Below are 18710 nucleotides of genomic sequence, written 5' to 3'. Positions count from 1 at the left end.
GTAGGGGGTGTGCAAGAGGCAGCTGATCGATGACTCTCTCTCATCGATGTTTCTAGCTCTCTATCTCTCTCCCTTCCTCTCTATACAAAATCAATAAAATATATTTAAAAAATAAAAATAAAGAAAATAAAGCTAATGGCTAAACAAGTTTCCACTTAATTTAATAAGATATTTTCCTTGTTACTTTTCAGTGATTTTCCATATGTTGTCCATATTTGATTTCCTAGAATACTTAGGATGAACAGAGAAGAAGGAATGAAATATGAAAAGAGGTAGATCTTTCTCCTGAAGTCAGAATTGAGTCATCTTTTCACATACATTCTTCTCCTTAAAATGTCTGCATGGGCATACCCATGTGTACACACACACGCCCACCCACACACACACACACAAATACATACAGGGTGATTTTGCATCCACCATCAATCCTGTGGATAAAAATCTGAGAGGAGGGCTTGGGATGAAAAGGAAAACAAAACAGAACAAAACAAAGTGACATCACTGAAAAAATGCTGTCTCAACTGAGGTGCAATGAGGGTTGCAGGCCCTGTTCTCATAGCTAACGTTGTGAGGAATGCCGGTTCTCAGTATGTCACTGCTTCTCAGGATTTCTTTTTGTCATTTCAGTTGAGTGTCTGAATTCTCTATGTTTACTTTTGTATCTATTCATGGTTAAAAGATGAACAAGTCTGATCAATTATGATAGAATATATTTATATATCATAGTAAGTAGTAGGAAACTTTTGAGTTCCTATAATATGTATGGACTTCATTATTTGTCAAGACTACATTAAAGCAACAAATCTAAGCCACATACTCAAGGAGATTATAATCTATTTAAGAAGTTAAAATGTATTTTTAATTTCTGGCTCCCTGCATGTCTTTGCTCACATAATCCTGTGACACAAGAAATGTTTTATTGTACATTGCCTTGGGTGAATTTTACTCTGGACATCAGTAAGAAGATTTAGAATACATTATAGAATTTACCAAGGACAATGTTCAATAACCTAAAAGTCAACCAAATGCACTGTATTCTCATCAAGGACTACATATGACATGATTTTATTTGTATTAAATAAAACCATAATATGTAGGTACTGAAAATACCATATATTGTTTTGATTACTGCTATCCAAGTATGTTATGAACTGAGAAAGTGTCGAGATAAGCACATCTGAAATGAGTAGTGTACAATCCCCTGTATAACCTTTATTATATTTTCCAAGCACTGCTTACTGCACTTTCTTATTAATGAATCATAGTACACATTATTGTTTTTAAGTTTTATCTTTGTTTATTCTTATACCAAAGTTATTCCATTTCTGAATACTTTTTTTCATAAGAACATTTATATAATATTCTTGAGTGCAGTTTCAGAAAATTTGTTTTAGATAATCATCATCCTTCTTCCTAAAACATATGAGACTATGAAGTTAGCTTCAAAAGGCCAGTTTGGGTACAAATAAAATTGAACACTTATAAGATGTGTGTAGATTGGGAAATATAAATATGTTTGGATGATCAATCTCTAAAATATCATTTTTAAAGAATATTAGGCCCTCACCCCCCAGAGTTTTCCGTCCATTGGTTATGCTTATATGCATGCACACAAGTCTTTGGGTTGATCTCTTATCTCCCCCACCTCTCCCTAACCTTCCCACTGTAATTTGACATTCTGTTTGATGCTTTACTGTGGGAGTAGGGTTGGGAGGGGGCAATGATAAGATATGTACACATATAATACCTTAATAAAAAAAATGAAAAAAATATTAGGGATTCTTGGGTCATATCCTAAATCTTTTGTGTTTGAAATGATTATGCAACAGATATCTTATCCACTTAAGGATACCATAACTACACCATAGATTTTGTGTGAGTTGAAAAAGGACACTTCTTCCTCTAGTTGTATTCTAAGTAGTTCATTCCAAAGAGTCCAAAGCATATCTCATGTTTTCAAAGTTTATATAAACAAGGAAAGTATAATAGAAAAAAATACATCGTAATGTTTGTATTGAGGTATATAATCTTTTGTAGATATAATTAATTAAGTTATTCTAAAAAATAGTCATGGACTAAAAACTATTTAAAACTTAATTGCTAGGATGGTTCTTACAATATAAACTTAACATGCTACTTCAAAATAATAAGTACCAATAAAGATTGAGGTTCTTTTTCAGATTTCTATTGCATATACCTTATAATTTTAATTTAGTTTTGGCTAAAGTATTCCTCAAAGGATATTTTCTCATCAAACTACAAAATATGTACAGTAAATAAGGAGATATGCCATAATTTATAATAAAAATATACATGTAATAGAATCCAGAAAGAATATGTTGAGTTTCTGAATTCTCTATGTTTACTTTCATATCTAAAGAAGATGTTTATCCAAGAACTAGCTGAATTTTCATGGTATAGCTCTAAAAACATTTTTTTCATCTTTATCATACATTGATTTCTTTCTTGGCAAACTTATTTCAGATGTTTTATACAAAATCAAGTTTTAAAAGCAAGTTGTAAGCATAACCCTATAATTTCTCTCAGATGTGACACAATTTTAGTAGCTTGTCAAAACACAATTTTCACCCTGGCTGCCTTGCTCAGTGGTTAGAGCATTGGCCTGGGTCCCAGGTTCAATTCCAGTCAAGGGCACATGCCTGGGTTGCAGTCTCAATCCTCAGTGGGGAACATGCAGAAGGCAGCCAATCAATGATTCTCATCATTGGTGTTTCTATCTTTCTCCCTCTCCCTTCCTCTCTGAAATCAATAAAAATATGTTTAAAAGAAAAACAAAACAAAAAAACCTACAATTTCCCCCCAGCATTCACATTTGTAATATATGTTCTCCAGGATCTATAAGGTTGGCTTTCTATAGCTAGGTGGATATTAATAAACAAACTTGAAGAGCAAGTTTAGTGCCAATAGTTTGAGTTTTGTTATCATCCCCCTTTGAAAGAATATCTTCAAAAGCAATTATCTTTGTTTTCTACATTCTTAGTCTAAAATATATGAAAGCATTTTTAAAATATATCTATCATTAAGAGTATTACAGATGCTCCTTTTTTTTCCTCCATTGCTCCCCTCCACTCTGTTCCCACCCTTGCCCCAGCCTTCACTGCATTATTGTTTGTGTCCATGGTTATGCATATAAGCATATAAGATATTTGGTTAATCTCTTCTTACTTTCCCTCCCCCAAAATAAAGATACTTAGGAATACACTTAACCAATAAATTAACATACTTAGAAATAAACTTAACCAACAGGTAAAAGACTTATAAGCAGAAAACTATAGGACAATGAAAAAAAAAAGATACATGAACAAGCAAAAGAATATAACGCGTTCATGGACTGGTAGGATTAACATAATTAAAATGTCCATGCTACCCAAAGCAATCTATAGAGTCAGTGCAATCCCAATTAAATACCAACAGCATATGTTACAGAACTAGCACAAACACTCCAAAAATTTATGTGAAACCAAAAAAGACCACAAATAGCTACAGAAAGAGGAACAAAGTTGGAGGGATCACAATACCAGATAACAAAGCCACTGTAATCAAAACAGCCCAGTACTGGCACAAAAACATGCCAGTAGAACAGAATAGAGACCCCAGAAATCCACCCAAACCATTATGCTCCATTAATATTTGACATTGGAGGCAAAAGCATACAATGGAATAAAGACAGTCTCTTTAATAAATCGTGTTGGGAACATTGGACAGGTACATGCAAAAGAGTGACATTGGACCATCAATTTATACCATACACAACAATAAACTCAAAATGGATAAAAGACTTAAATGTAAGTCATGAAATCATAAAAATCCTATATGTGAAAACATTTGTAAGAAAAGTTATCCTCTATACAACTAATAATCTTGCAGTCATAAATTTACTAGAAGTTGGCATTTGATGTCAGTAGGCATCATTAGGAAGCATATGCTGAAGGATGTATGTATTTATTTTTTTGGAGATTTAAAAACATAAGTAAAATTATTTAATAATTTAAATTGTGATAGAGAATAAATGAATAAGTTAACATCTTCTGGAAAATTAATCTTGATGTGGCAATTATATTTTTAAAATAGTACAGAAAATTTCAAATGCTACTTATTTCCCAAAATTGTCTTCAATTCAGCAAGACATTTAAAATAATCTTTGATTAAGTGATAAAGTAAGAATTTTTCTTAGAGCTATCCACACTTAATTTTGTATGCTTGCCTGTTGTACTGTGGGAAAACAAAGTCTATTGAGATCTATAAGGGTACTAAAAAGAAAGAGGAAAATAACATGAAAATTTGATGATAGGTGAGAGCATGAACCAGAATACAGTGAGAGAGAGTGGATATTGACTAAGAAAGAAAATGTATTTTAGTGATTTTCTACTGGCTTTTTTCCATAGCATCTTATTACAATAGTTTCAGTAGTTCAAGGCTGAGTCATCACCACTATTATTTCCTATGACTAGATTAAAGCTAAAGGGGTGGGAAGACTATGCTATGTGCTCTTTAAAAATAATACTTTTGCCCAGGTGGTATGTCTCTATGGTTGAGTGTAGACCCATGAACCAGGAGGTCAAGCAAGGTTCAATTCCATGTCAGAGTTCATGCTGGGATTGCAGGCTTGATCCCCTGTAGGGGACAAATTAATTATACTATTTCTATTATTTAGTGCCTAACTTAGTGTTTAAAATGTACATATATTTATTTAAATAATAAATGTAAAGTTAATGATTACCTCTACTCTCTGCTACCATCCCTCCATTTGTTATACATGTTTCTAGTGTTTTAATTATGTATTGTTTTCTTTCTCCCATTATTTGATGTTATATTTTAATAACTTAGATTGATTCATATATTCTCTAGTTTCTTTGTATGTCTTAGAAATTCATTTTGTAAGCATTCTCTGTTTTCCTGAAATATTTGAATTAGAAATGCCACTGGTGAGGGTCCATTGGGGATTAGGCTGAGGCCCCCATTTTTCTTTGTTCTTAAGAGTCTCAGCTCACATAGGGGTTTCAATTCTAACTCCGCATTGGGCCTGCTCTAAAGTTCTCATCTGCAAAACCTCCCAAGACATTCATCACCCACTTAGCAATCTGTTTTCTATTCCTTCGCCTTTCTCATGAACTTAGGTTTGTATTTCAATGTGTATTTCTTGTAATTTTCCCATCCTTTCTAGGCATTTGAGAGTGAAAGGATTTTCAGAAACATCATCTACCACACTGCTGGAAATAGTTCATAATGTGTTACTATTTTCTTGGCATCTTAAAATTTCCTCACTTAAAGAGTAATGTTTACAATGAAAATAATACTTAAGAACATATCGTAGATATAAAAAGCAAATGTGTCCCTGGAGAATTTCTCCCAAGTTAGAGGGAAAATGCCAGGACAGGGCAAAGAGAATTGGATCTTGAACTGGCAGTAAAATGTCAGATACGTGAGAAAAAAGCAATCAGGGGCAGTGATGGAGAAGATGAAGGGAGCTCAGGACCATAAAATTGGGAAGAAAGGTGCTATAGCAGAGAAAGGGCCATTCTTGGGATGAGGAATGGAAGCTAGAGAAAGGAAAAACAATGTGATGGGTAAAGACAGATTCCTTCCAAGACAGACAAAGATATTCTGGGATCTCAGGATGTTGGAATGTAAGGAGGAAGAATGGATGAGCCTACTGTTAAGGGAGTAGTTAGTGATCATAAAGATCATCCTGTTATCGGAGTGCCCATGCCAGGACAGTGTGTAGGTTGCTTTCCACTCAGATACCAGTCCTTGGTCCAGTCAGCTATGGCTAAGGCCACAGGGTACCGCTGCATCAAGCTGAACAGGAGCAAATGCCTGTGGCCCTTTTTATTCAAATGGGAGCAGTGTAACTGGGAGGCATGTCCAATACAGGTTGCTGACAAGCACAAAAACCAAACAAAACAAAATAAACCTTTAAGATAAGACCTTCAAATCCCATGATTGATAGAAAATGATTTCGACACCCTAGAAGAATTATCACTACACCACAAGTAATTAAAATTTTATGGACAGTATGGTATTGGGGCTATTATACTAATGCTAACAGTTACTATTTATTTTATAATTGAATATATTTTACAAATATGATTTTCAATTCAAGTAGGAGTTTCTGTTTATTATACAGATGAGATATCTGAGATTTTACAAACATCTGGAGCCACAAATAGCACAGAATGCTGCTGTTACTTAAATCTAGGTCTGTCTTCGCCTAAAGCTCATAGGCTTTTGTCATTAATTTTGTTTTTGACTCTGCAAATCTGCCTATTTTAAAAACTAGGAATATAGTTAAAAAACAAAATAGAAAAGGAAATTTTGACATTAGAAATAGTTTAAATGTTAAAATCTGTGAAGCCCAGTTTCCTAAGGATTCTTCAGTAATCTTTCCCCATCTGAAACGTGGTGAGTACAGAAAGGAACCGGTAGGCATAGTTTTCCTGTGCTGCCCATCAGCCAAATAGATAAGAAATAAATAAGACAAACTGTTAGATACTACAAGCTGGCTCCAGGGAGAATTTGTGAAATAGTCCCACTGGCCTTCAGGTGGAATCATGTCTTTCTCTGTGAAGTCTGACCGATTTGGCATCAATTGTTATCATAAAACTCTTGCCTTCCTGAGTGAACATGCTCTGAGATCATTTTTCAGATTTTAAAAAATCTCTCTTATTATGTGTAGAATAATTATTTTTTGGCTTATATTTTATAATTCCATGCTATATTTTCTTGTTTACATGTTTAAAGTATACTTCCTACAAAAATTGGCACATTGCTAGACACACAGCTAGTGTTCCATAAGCATTATAATGTAAGTAATGATTATAATGATTAAATTAATTAGTTTTATGTCAACAAAATTTACTTTTGCAACTAATTATACTTATACCATTAACTTGAAGCACATAAATTCTATCTATTTTTCAATTCAGTCTAACAAGTGAAAGAAAATGGGTTATGTCCCAAGCTGTTCTTTTTCCAAGGAGTAATGTTCTGTACTTCCTCTCTGATGCTTGGTCAACCACCTTGGAAAGAAGAATAAATTCAAACACTAATACTGAGTCCTGCACCTCTCTGAGATATTCCTGTAGGAAATAGTACCGATTTCTTTGAAGCCCTAACTCTGCAATGAGTAGTGCAGAGAAATTTGTGAATGTAAATTAGTTTTTTTGTACCCAGTTGTTTTTCATATGTTCACCCAAGAAAGCCTCTCCCTCAAAATTTCTTACTAGTGTGAGAGAGCACACAGCCTTCATTGGAACCAAAGCCGAGCTTAGTCTAGCTGCCCAGAGCCATTCATCAGATGTGTCCAGAATAGCACAGTAGTAAAAACAGCAGCGACTGATACTCAATTCTAGGTGGGACCTAACGGTGTGGAGAGAAACTTGGAAAGGGAGACTTGAAGCTGATGGGAGTGGCAGGTCAAAATAGATCTATAAATTTATGACTGGAATAGGCACATATAAAGAGGTGTTGTATTACAACTGAAGATGATAGTGAGGAAGTGACAGTATCCAGACTCAATAATTCTCTGAAGAGGTATAATTAAAGTGCCTTAGGAAAGATCATTCTTATGGGCAAAGTTCTCCATAGTATTTGGTTACTTCTTGAATTCTTCATCTTCTTCTTGGCCTCCTTTAGCGGGGTATGCAGTTGACTGACATTCTGGTAGCTGGCACTAGTCCGAGTTAATGGAAATGTACTTTTTGGAACCTCCCATCTATATATATAAAAGCCTAAGCAACCATTCCACTGCTAGCTATGATATACACTGACCACACCAGGGGGCAGACACTCACTCAATGCACAGGCATGGAAACATGGAACAGACTAATGAATCTCAGAGGGAAAGGAGGAGGGAGGAAGGGAAGAGATTAACTAAAGGTCTTATATACAGTGGGGTCCCTTGGCCTGGCCTGTGGGGATTAGGCGGAAGCCGGCAGTCTGACATCCCCTGAGGGGTTCTGGATTATGGGGGGCCATAGGCCAGGCCAGGGGACCCCACCGGTGCACGAGTCCATGCACCGGGTCTCTAGTGTAATTATATGAAACTATAATCATTGATCAAATCACTGCAAAGAGTTTTACCCTCATTTTTAAAACACTGTCAAACAATATTTCCTTTTAAAATTTTTTAACTAAATATTTTATTTTAAATGTTTTCATGTTTTATTTTTATGCCCAAAATATTTTTATGTTTCTGTGTACAAATTATTTCATTGCATCTGTACTGGCCTTGGATCATATAAAAATTCTTTTAAACAAACAAAAAAATTTTTAGGAAAAAATGTATCTTGTTTATTCATAAAATTATTTTAATATAATAATTTCTTAATTCAAATCTTCCACCCCCCCACCAAGAATAGTCATCTCTTATTATACAGAGATTTCTTTTTGTTGTTGTTCAGGACTTTTATTTGTCAACATTGCAGAACATTTCACTGCTGTGATTAAATATCCATATAACATTTTTAATCTTCCTACTTCATTTTGAATAAATGTTCATGATATAAATATTATAGGAGACATTTTTCTATACTTTTAAGCTTCTATATAACCTAAAGAACATTGTACAACATTTCGTGGTAGTATTGCTTTCCCACCTTTCTGAACTTAGCCCACACCAATTTCTCTTTCTACTTAAATATTCATTATATATGTGATCACAAATATGCTATATGATCCCAAGATAAAACTTTGTTTTATCATTTCTAATCATATTAGTATTTATTTCAACCTATTAAGTGGTATTGCTGTGAAAATATGTTACATTACATCATGATGTGTTTTGTAGATCAAGTCAAGAAATAAAAAATTTATATGGTGGCAAGGGTTGTGTAAGCCAATGTTTGAAAGTATTTTGAGACAGCATAAAATTAAGAGGGTCATTTCAGATATATCAATAATTGCTGCAGATGCAACATTAATCTGAAAGGTTCAAAGTATCCTAACATCCTTGTCTCCCCCTTCCCTGCCTACCTCTCTCTAACTCAGAAGCATACATTAACTTTGGCAGGAACCTTTCATGGTTCCTGAAATTCTCAACTATAATTTATTCATTTGGGAGAAAAGTATAGTAATATAATTCAAATAAACTAGTACAGACTGGGAACATAGACAATTAAATTTTTTATAGAAAAGAACAACAAAAAGGAAAGTCTCAGCCTGGAGCATGTGGATTTGAGGGGCGAAAATCGAAAAATGAGATAACGTTTGGTGGAGGAGATGGAGCATCAGGGGACAACGATAGAAAAGGGAAATGCAGTTTTTTGACTCGTTAGCAGTCTTTCCTGGACTCCTTAAGCCTCAGTTAGCAAAGATAATGTCTGCTCATTGGAATCCCAAAGGAAAACTAGAACAGATATTGTTTTAATTTTTTAAACCATGTCATGTGGCACATTCAGTGTCCATCTTTAACAAAACTTTTTCCTCAGCAATACATAAAAGCATGCTGAGTTGATTTAAATAGCTAATAGTAAATAGTATTAACTGAAGATAAATAGTAACTATTTACAAAATTGGCCAGTAACATTTACCTACCATAGATAGTATGGTTGCATTTCTTTGTACTCTCTTTTGAAAAGTTTATAGCTTCTTCTGCTGTACTGTTTTAAGCTAAATTTAGTAAATGTTTGGGGACAGTGATGTGATCTTAAAAGATGCCTAGCTGAAGGACTACGGCTCAACTAGCTTGGCCCCTAAAAATGTGCCTGGATTATTTCAAAATAAATTAGATGTAGAGTTTCGATTATGCTGACCTGTAATTTATGGATGCATATATGTTTTTACTTTGTAAATATAGTTCATTTACCCCTAAAATGCAAGGCAGACGGATGGGGACTTCAGGAAGAGCCATCACGAAGAGCACCAGTGTGAGTGGAGAGATGTACACACTGGAGCATAATGATGGCAGCCAGTCGGACACGGCCGTGGGGACCGTGGGAGCAGGTGGGAAGAAACGGAGGTCCAGCCTGAGCGCCAAGGTGGTCGCCATAGTGTCCCGACGGAGTAGAAGCACATCCCAACTAAGCCAAACAGGTGAGTGAAGCGAATGCAGAGTAAACATCTCAAGGTCTTGCCGGAGAGACCAGAGTGCATCTTCGCGCTGTGGATTGTGATGGGATCATAGACTGTAGTGATTCTTCTTTGCAAAGGCGGTTTCTTTTTCTGTCTCTGGAAATCTGTTACGTGTATGGGTTTTGTTTTTGTTTTTTTTTTCTATACAGTTGTCTAACCAAGTATAATTGTCAACCTGTCATGTGGTCAGTTATGTTTCTTTAAATTAATAAAAAATTAAAGTCATGTTTCTAACTATGCAAGGAAATGCAAAGAAGTGTTTAAGATCCAAATTGATTTATATGCAAGAAAAGCAACAGGATTTTCCTTTTCAAAATGTTCCACAATACAATCACGTATAATTTAGGCCCTATCTATATTTTTATAGAAAAGAAGGTCAGTTGTGCAACTTGAAATATAGTTTTTTTATGGCACTATATGAACATAAAAATTGAACTGTAATTGTTAAATTTTCAATGCAAGTAAAAACCCTGCAGTTATCTTTACTTTAGAAAAATGGGTCAGTGGATTTGTGCAAAGAATAATGTTTTAATACAAATTGAGTTTCCAATATTTTTCTACTGCTTATAAGTTTTAAAAGTTTTATGTCCTCAAGGTATTTAGGAAAAAAGCAAACAGGAAGATGGTTATTTCTGTATTATGAAATAGAAAAAAACTGCCTAAGATTATATAACTTTCAGTTAGACATTCTAACAATCCATTACTATGCTCAGTACTATGGAAAACAAAAGGTAAGAGAAAGATTGAACTGATTTCAATTGTCAGCACCTGTCTCTCCTGGTATAAACATTGATACCATTTTTTATTCCTTAACAGCAAATGTGTTGTCTTCAAAGTTTACTTATACAAAAAACTTTCATGAAATCCTTTTTGTGGTTGACTTGGCATCCTGGAAAGTACCTGTTTAAAAAATTATGCATTCTACTGGACAGATTCACACATACATTAGAGATAGGAAAGTTTGAACCATTCAAAAATTGAACTAATAATACATCCACTTAGCTAAACAGAGGTTTGTCTTTCTGAAAACCATAGGTTTAGACAAAGCTAGATTAGCTAGCATCTCTGTGATAGACCTGCCTCTGTGTCAGCCCACTAAGATGAGCTAACTATTTATCTTGAAGGAGAATTATTTATCTTCTTCAAAGCCAGGTTTCTTCCTTAGGAGGAGGAGGCATTCTTCCTTGTTTTGCTTTCTTTGCTTTCTAATTTTATAGTGATGCTTCTTGGTTGATGGTGTTGATGCGATGATGCTTTACAGTGTGGACTGTGAATGAGCCTTTTACCACCAGATTTTCAAATCCTCCATCACATATATGAATGGAAATGTTCTGTGGTCATTTTAGGAAACCGTGTTTCCTGTGTGAGAAGCTGCAGGTTTAGGAGATGGCTTTTCTTCTCCCTCCAACTTTCCACAGTCTTTCTCTTTTTCTTCTTCTACTGTAGTTAGTTCCCCCTCTATCCATTAATAGTTGAGTATCATTATATTTCCTTAGAATAAAACACAGCAGTAAGTTTAGATAGGAACCATACCTGTGACACAGCTTTTAAGTAACAAGTTCAAAGGATCACCATAGAAATGGCCCTTTTGCTTTATGAATTTAAATTTTACTCCAGCTACATTCATTGTTGAATGGCAAATATCTACCTTCCCAAAAGTTGTATTGTTAGGAATTTGCCTGGAATACGCTGCCTGCCGCTGCCATAGAAGACTGGGTTGCAATATATGGGAGCACCAAGGACATTAGATTACAAAGCCAAGATAACAAAGCAGTTCTGTTCCAAAGTGACTCAGTCATTGACTTTTGACTTTATCTTTCTAGGACTCTTTTCCTTTTTATTATTATATGAGAGACCCAGTGCATAACATTGTGCACTCGGGAGGAGGGTTCCCCAGCCTGGCCTGTGCCCTCTCACAGTACGGGAGCCCCGCAATTGATCTCCCCAAAGTGGTAGACCCTGCCTACCCATCTGGGACTCCTCAATGGATTGCCCCCAAAAGGTAGGCCAGAGCTGGGGGACCCCACACCAGGGGACCCCCGGCCTTGCCCAGCAGAGCCAGAGCTGCCGGGACCTACCCGTGGTGGTGGGTTGTTATGGCTTGAGGGCATCATGACATGAAAGTGTGAGGGCATCAACCACATAGGCTTTTATTAGTATAGATAAGTTTGCTAATATAATGGGCGGGTTGTATTCATGTCCTCCTGTGAACTCTCCACATAATAAAATTTTATGTTTCTCTTCCTACATCGTAATGTTCCCTTTTATTTGATAACCTGTTCTCATTCTTGATGCCTCTGAAGTAAATGACAAGTGTTGGCAAAACTCAGTTATCGTTGTTCTTTGTTTCAGTGAGTGAGCTGGTTTTTCCCCTCTTCTGTCTTCTACAAGTGATTTTTTTCCTCTGTCAATGATTCTATTTCCTCTGTCCACTGAAGATTCAGTGACATTCAGAATTTCTCATTCTAAGAAATCTTATTTTCTATTGCTTCAGCTTCTACAAATGACCATCAGATCTGTACTTTCAGATTCCTCCTCACCAAAGAAATATCCCCTCATTGAAATGTCCTATAGGAAAGCTCCTCTCAGATGCCCCACTGTAAATATGCTCAGCATTTCCACACATCTGAACACTCAGCTCTTCCTTTCAACACCACCGTTTTAATGGCTACAAACCCTTAGAACCTTTTTTTAAAACTTTGTTTCCTAAACTCTGTCTTCCCCAGGCCCATCATCCCAGAAAAACAAACTATTTTTTATTCAATGTTAAGAAGCATTAGGCAAGTTGATTTAAATGCCCTAGTTGTGAAATAAAACTATTAATTCCAAACTGGTGAGGCTTTACAGGAAGCCCTCCAAGAGCACAGATGAGACGAGTTTTCTAATAGTGTCCACTGATCAGAGATTTGGAGGAGGAAAATACATAGAAGGTGGGGCAAAAATAGGTTTGTAGTTGTTCTGATGGATCATAATACAATAATTAATAAATAATAATACAAAGATAAACTGCATTTCATGTACTCACAACTAAAAGCCTACTTTTGCCATACCCTCTACATTAATACAAGGTATGTATTCTATGGAATAGAATGTATATATCATGTTTATTTTAAATGTTTAATTATGTTTAATATAAAAGAACAACTTCGCTTAAGGGCTTCTAGTATAGTGAGCCTCTTTGGGATCCACCTTGTCACGCTGGGTTACAGATTCTCTCTCCTCTACCATACAGATGACAGATAATCAGGAAATGGTGAAGCCGTTGGAAATGAAGTTTAACCAGCTCTTTTTAGAATAAGAGATTTTTAAGACACAATTGTTCTTTTTTTTTGTTTTATAGCCACAGGATTGCTTGAAGGTATATATTTGAGACTGTTCAAAATCAACTAAAGTATAATTTAAAAATTGAAGAGCATAGTACACATAAACACACACACACACATACACAATTTAGTAGGCTCTTTAATGTGTGGGTGTGTGTATTCTAGAATATTTCAAGTATAAATATGAATATTTTAAAATCACCTTTATCACACTTTTTACTCATAATGAAAGTAGGAATACATGTTTTTTTAATTTTAACTAGGAGAATGACATAAACAGACAAGTTTCCAAACAATGACTCTCCTGCTACTACTGGTTAAATGCCTTCAAGCAATCAAGCACATGACTAAACACCTGTTAAGTAAACAGTAGCTGAATTAGATTGAAAAGCGAAGTAGTTAAGGAAAGGAGAAGTGAAGAAAGAGCTCCTGATCCAGGAATATATTGTAATTGATGAAGGTCTGGGTAAATTTAGGGCTATGCTTTAGAATGGGAAGGAGATTGTACCTTACGTAGGTTTAATAAAGGCCACCCTGATGTACTGTGTGGATTTAGTCCCTCACTCACACACTAACTATATAATATTCCTATAATATTCCTGCAGTGGTAATCTCCTCCTCACTTGTAAATGTGGGCATTATTGAGAAGGGTATACAAATCTGTGATGAGTCATCCCTAAATACACCCTTGTAATTACCTACAAGTGTAAGGCGATTATGATAAGTATCTTAGAATGATAAGTATACATGAATAAACTGAATCTTAACTGAATAAAACTAATAATAGGCTTACATTTCAAGAGCTTTCACCATGCACTATTAAATTACATATATGCATGTGTGTGTACTTATAATTTCATTCTGTTATTAGTCACAACAAGTGTATTAAGTACCATCATTATTATTCCCATTTTGAAGTTGAAGAAATTGAGGCCTAGAGGGATTAGGTAACTTTACCAAGGTCCCATTGCAAGTTTTCGGGACAGAATTTAAACTCAGGATTCCTGGTGCCAGAGCCCGTGCTCTTAACCACTGGGCTAAACGGAGGAGTTTAAAATAAACTTCAAAACAACATTACTGCACAACCATGTTGTTAGTACACCATAGGCACCATGCCAGGCACTTGGCTAAGAGCTAGGAGCACTAAAAAGATTGAATTAGATCTTATCCCTGCGCTCAGAGATATCACAGTGTAACAAGGCATATAACAAGTAAATATTTCGGTTCAAAAGGGCAACTATCCAAACATCACAGAGGGAACCAAAAAAGGGTGTCATTCACTGTCACGCAGGCTTCCTCGAAAAGATGTGCATTAAAAAATAAACCGGGAAGGACCTCCCAGGACTCGGGGACCAACACATTGATTAAATGTTGAAAATAAGTGCTTATTCCCCTGGGATATGGTAAATCAATCCTAAAATCACTTGAAAGATTTCTAATTTTAATTGGATATCCTGTTTGAGTTGTGAATGATTTTCTTCCACCAGATATGATAATACCAATTCTGAAATACCCACTGTGGCTGGTATAGTACTGGAGATATAATTATTCAGTAATAGAGGGTAAAATAAAAAAGCTGATCGTTTACATTTACCAATGTTTTCATTTTTTTGTTGTTAATCTTCACAAGAGGATAAACAGAGCCAAAGAATTAAATGAGAAAATATAAAGCAAAATGCCAAACATAAAGTCCCTGTGCCATTTATGTACGTTACCAAAAGAAGTGGGAAGAGCCCTAACTTGGTGGCTCCGTTGGTTGGAGCATGGTCCCTTACACCAAGGGGCTGTGGATTTCATTCCCAGGCAAGGCACCTGCCTGGGTTTCGGGTTGCATTCTCTGTTAGGGCTCCATGAGAGGTAACCAATCAATGTTTGTCGTTCACATCTATGTGTTGTTGTTGTTGTTGTTTTCTCTCTCTCTTCCCCATCCTCTTTCTAAAATCAATAAGTATATCCCCTGGCAATCACCAAGCAGTTGACAGTGTGCATGATTTTTGTGGGGTTGGTTTTTTGTTTGTTTGTTTGTTTTTTGCTTATTTGTTCAATTACTCCCGACCCAGGCGCTCAACGCCCCATCCCCAGCCACTGTCACCTGCTCTCTATGTCTCTCTCAGACCTATTGATCTATTGATATTACCTCTTCTCATGGCAATGAGCAGAGCTCTTTCTTATTCTCGCTCAGAATATGGGTCTAAAAGACTTTCTTTTCTTTTTTTCCCTTGGCAATTTATCTCAATGAAATGAAACACTTCTTTCATTATAGTCATTAAATAAAACATTTCAGAAAATCCATAATAGAGTTAAGAACTACACGGAGTTTATTAGCCTCAAAGAAGATTATAATATAGGCAAAAATATAAATATTCCAAGAAGTTTTGGGAGATTTGTGGCTATTGACTTCACACTTGTTTAATAAGAGTTAATGAACTTCCAAAGCATATCACTAACTTCTCAAGATAAAAATCATAGATAGAAACTAACAAAATTTCCCTTATTCCACTGTCAAGTAAAGAATACTGCACACTGATAAAACTATAACTGTAACACTCACCCAAAGGGATAGTGCTTGAATAAGCTGATTTTAATGCACATCGAAATTGTTTTAAAATGCACATTTGACAATAACCATGCCCAGAACATTTTCAAGATATTAAATTTCCTCTTTTAATCTTTTATTTTCGTTTTCTTCCCAAAAGTCATACAGACACAGCAAACCATAAAATAAATCAGCTTAGACCTCGTACTTCCTAAACCTTGGAAAATGAGTGTCTTACATTTTCCCTAGGACTTATTTTTTTCTCCTGACAAGCAATTCAGTCTACCAAAACATTCTCTGTATTCTGAGTCCAGTGCTGCTTTGTGAAGAAATTCTGCCTTCCCTCCTCCCTTACAAACGTAAGTGGTAGCTGCAGGGAAGGAAGTCTAAGGTGGTCTCTGAATGCTCTAGGAAAAGTGTTCTTGGCTCTGCTGATTATAATCGAAGCAAAAACTGCGTGCCTCTCCAAAAGTTTCAAGCACTGAACACTACTGTGAATCACAACCTTGCTGAAGTCTAAATTCCTTCTCTGTGCCTCATTTATTTGATTCATTTAATAGCACTAGAAAAACATTCTGAGGAACGTAATGTTTCATGTTCTTTGTTTTCCTGAACACAAAATCACGGTGCCAGAAATGATTCTCAAGTCTGCAAAACCATCAAATGAATGTAAGCATGGGTTCCTTTATTTACTGGTGCTGTCTGGCTTAGGAATTCACTACTGTTAATAGAGATTCAATGTGGCTATAGTAGCTCATCTTCTGAGAGATGCCCTAATAAGGATGAATATTTTCAAACATACACCAGCTGCTCTAATTTTCTCCTTTTTCTTGTTCTGGCCTATAAATTTTGAGTTTGACTAATATGCAGAAATACTTTTAGGTTGCTTTGGCAGAAAAATATATCTGAGAGAAATGAATTTTAATAATTAATTTGTATTTTAGGATTTGGATGAGGAAAGGACACTAGCAATACTTATGTGCCTTCAAAGCATAATACAATAGTACTCAAATAATTATATGTGGTGATAATTATTGTTAACTGTACTAAGATAATTTTTAAACATGAGGTCAATTTCAAAATGGGTGTTATAAAATATTTTGGTTCACTCAAATGTAATAAGAAACTTCTCTGATTATTTTTACAGCAGGTGACCAATTTCAGTGCATTCTCATGTCATGCAGAGTGGTTTTATATTGAGATATTTTTGTTGATTTACTGCAGTGATTTTCATCCTTATTCATCTCATGACACACATAAATTAATTACTAAAATTCTGCAGCACACCAAAATTTATATGTTTTGCAAATCTGACAAAAAGGTATTATTTTGATTGATTTAAAAAAAAAAAAAAAAAAAAAGAATAGCCGAAACCGGTTTGGCTCAGTGGTAGAGCGTAGGTCTGTGGACTGAAAGGTCCCAGGTTCGATTCCGGTCAGGGGCATGTACGTTGGTTGCGGGCACATCCCCGGTAGGGGGTGTGCAAGAGACAGCTGGTCGGTGTTTCTCTCTCATCGACGTTTCTAGCTCTCTCTCTCTCCCTTCCTCTCTGTAAAAAGTCAATAAAAAAAAAAAAGAATAATGATAATAATAAATTACCTACCATTTTTGCTCCCAAGTGATTTTTTTTTTTTTTTAATTAGGTTCCTATACTTGTATATGAGGATTTCTGATTCCAAGATACTGGTTCACATTGATAATGATTAGTTACAGTTTCCAACACCCTCTGACATATATAATTTCATTTAATAAAAGTCTGTCTATTAAGTTTGTGGAAATATATAGGTAAGAAATACAAAATTATCCAGGTTTTTTGGAAATCTATATTTTGTTGGGGTAGAGATAGAGGATCCCTGTGCAAAATGGATCTAACTAGCTGACTTTGTAAGCCAGCTAGTGAATTCCTATGTTGAAAATAGAACTTCTGATGTCAGGCCAGTACATTGTGATACTTATTACAGGCTCATTTACGTTGTAAAGGATTCTTTTCTTGTGACTAGAGAATGTGGCACACATGATTAGTCATGGTTTTAGTTAGGCTTAAATAAACTTATGTTCTTGCACTACAGGAGAACTAGCGGTCAGCATACCAGATTCAAACTCGGTACTCTGAGATGTTTTTGTAAGTGGAAATATCACGTTTTATTAGTTATTAATTTAAAACCAAAGAAGTTTCCAACAATTCATCAAATAGTAAGTAGTCATATATTTAGGAAAGTTTCAAATGAAAAAGGGTTTTAAATATATAAATTTATATTTGTAATAAACATATAGTTGCATTGAACACTTTGCTATTTTCTAATGAAGTAAATGTATGTTGACTGGAAATATAAGCAAAGCAATTAATATCTTAATTTAATATTTTGATCGCTTTGAATTTGAAAGAATAGAAACTGAACATAGAGAGAGGGTCTAGGCAGGCGTCTTCAAACTACGGCCCGCGGGCCACATGCGGCCCGCAGAGGAGTCTGATCCGGCCCGCCAGGTTTTTTGGGCAGTGAGCGCAGCCGAGGTGTTACAGTAGGAATTAGTAGTTCATATAGTCCGGCCCTCCAGCTCTCTGAGGGACCGTGATCTGGCCCCCACTTTAAAAAGTTTGAAGACGCCTGGTTCTAGAGAATAAAGTTTATTAATTAAAAATTCACAGGAAAATAAATTCAAGAGATAGTGAACCAATTGTAGATGATTCAACCTGCTTACTTAAAAAAAATTGCCAATTTTTATTTAAATCTTCTACCTTGGGAAATTTATCCAAACAG

At 35.4% G+C, this 18710-nt stretch overlaps 1 protein-coding gene across 49 annotated transcripts in view; it reads left to right on the top strand.

Annotated features, from left to right (window-relative positions):
• Positions 1 to 18710, top strand: part of RIMS1 (regulating synaptic membrane exocytosis 1) — a 389815-nt gene that overhangs the window by 327706 nt on the left and 43399 nt on the right. For 33 of the 49 annotated variants that reach the window (XM_036413979.2, XM_045572599.1, XM_036413996.2 and 30 more), the window contains one exon: positions 9818 to 10053. The exons of 12 other annotated variants lie outside the window; for them this stretch is intronic. In XM_036413979.2, the coding sequence (XP_036269872.1) occupies positions 9818 to 10053 (236 nt within the window). The remainder of the gene's footprint in view (positions 1 to 9817; positions 10054 to 18710) is intronic. 4 more of the 49 variants (XM_045572595.1, XM_045572597.1, XM_045572589.1 and 1 more) reach the window with 1 other exon arrangement.

The sequence above is a fragment of the Pipistrellus kuhlii genome, unplaced genomic scaffold, assembly GCF_014108245.1.
Source record: "Pipistrellus kuhlii isolate mPipKuh1 unplaced genomic scaffold, mPipKuh1.p scaffold_m20_p_5, whole genome shotgun sequence".
In the NCBI taxonomy this organism is placed as follows: Eukaryota; Metazoa; Chordata; class Mammalia; order Chiroptera; family Vespertilionidae; genus Pipistrellus; species Pipistrellus kuhlii.
The sequence above is the reverse complement of the archived record's forward strand: the minus strand, read 5'-3'. Positions and strand labels throughout refer to the sequence as shown.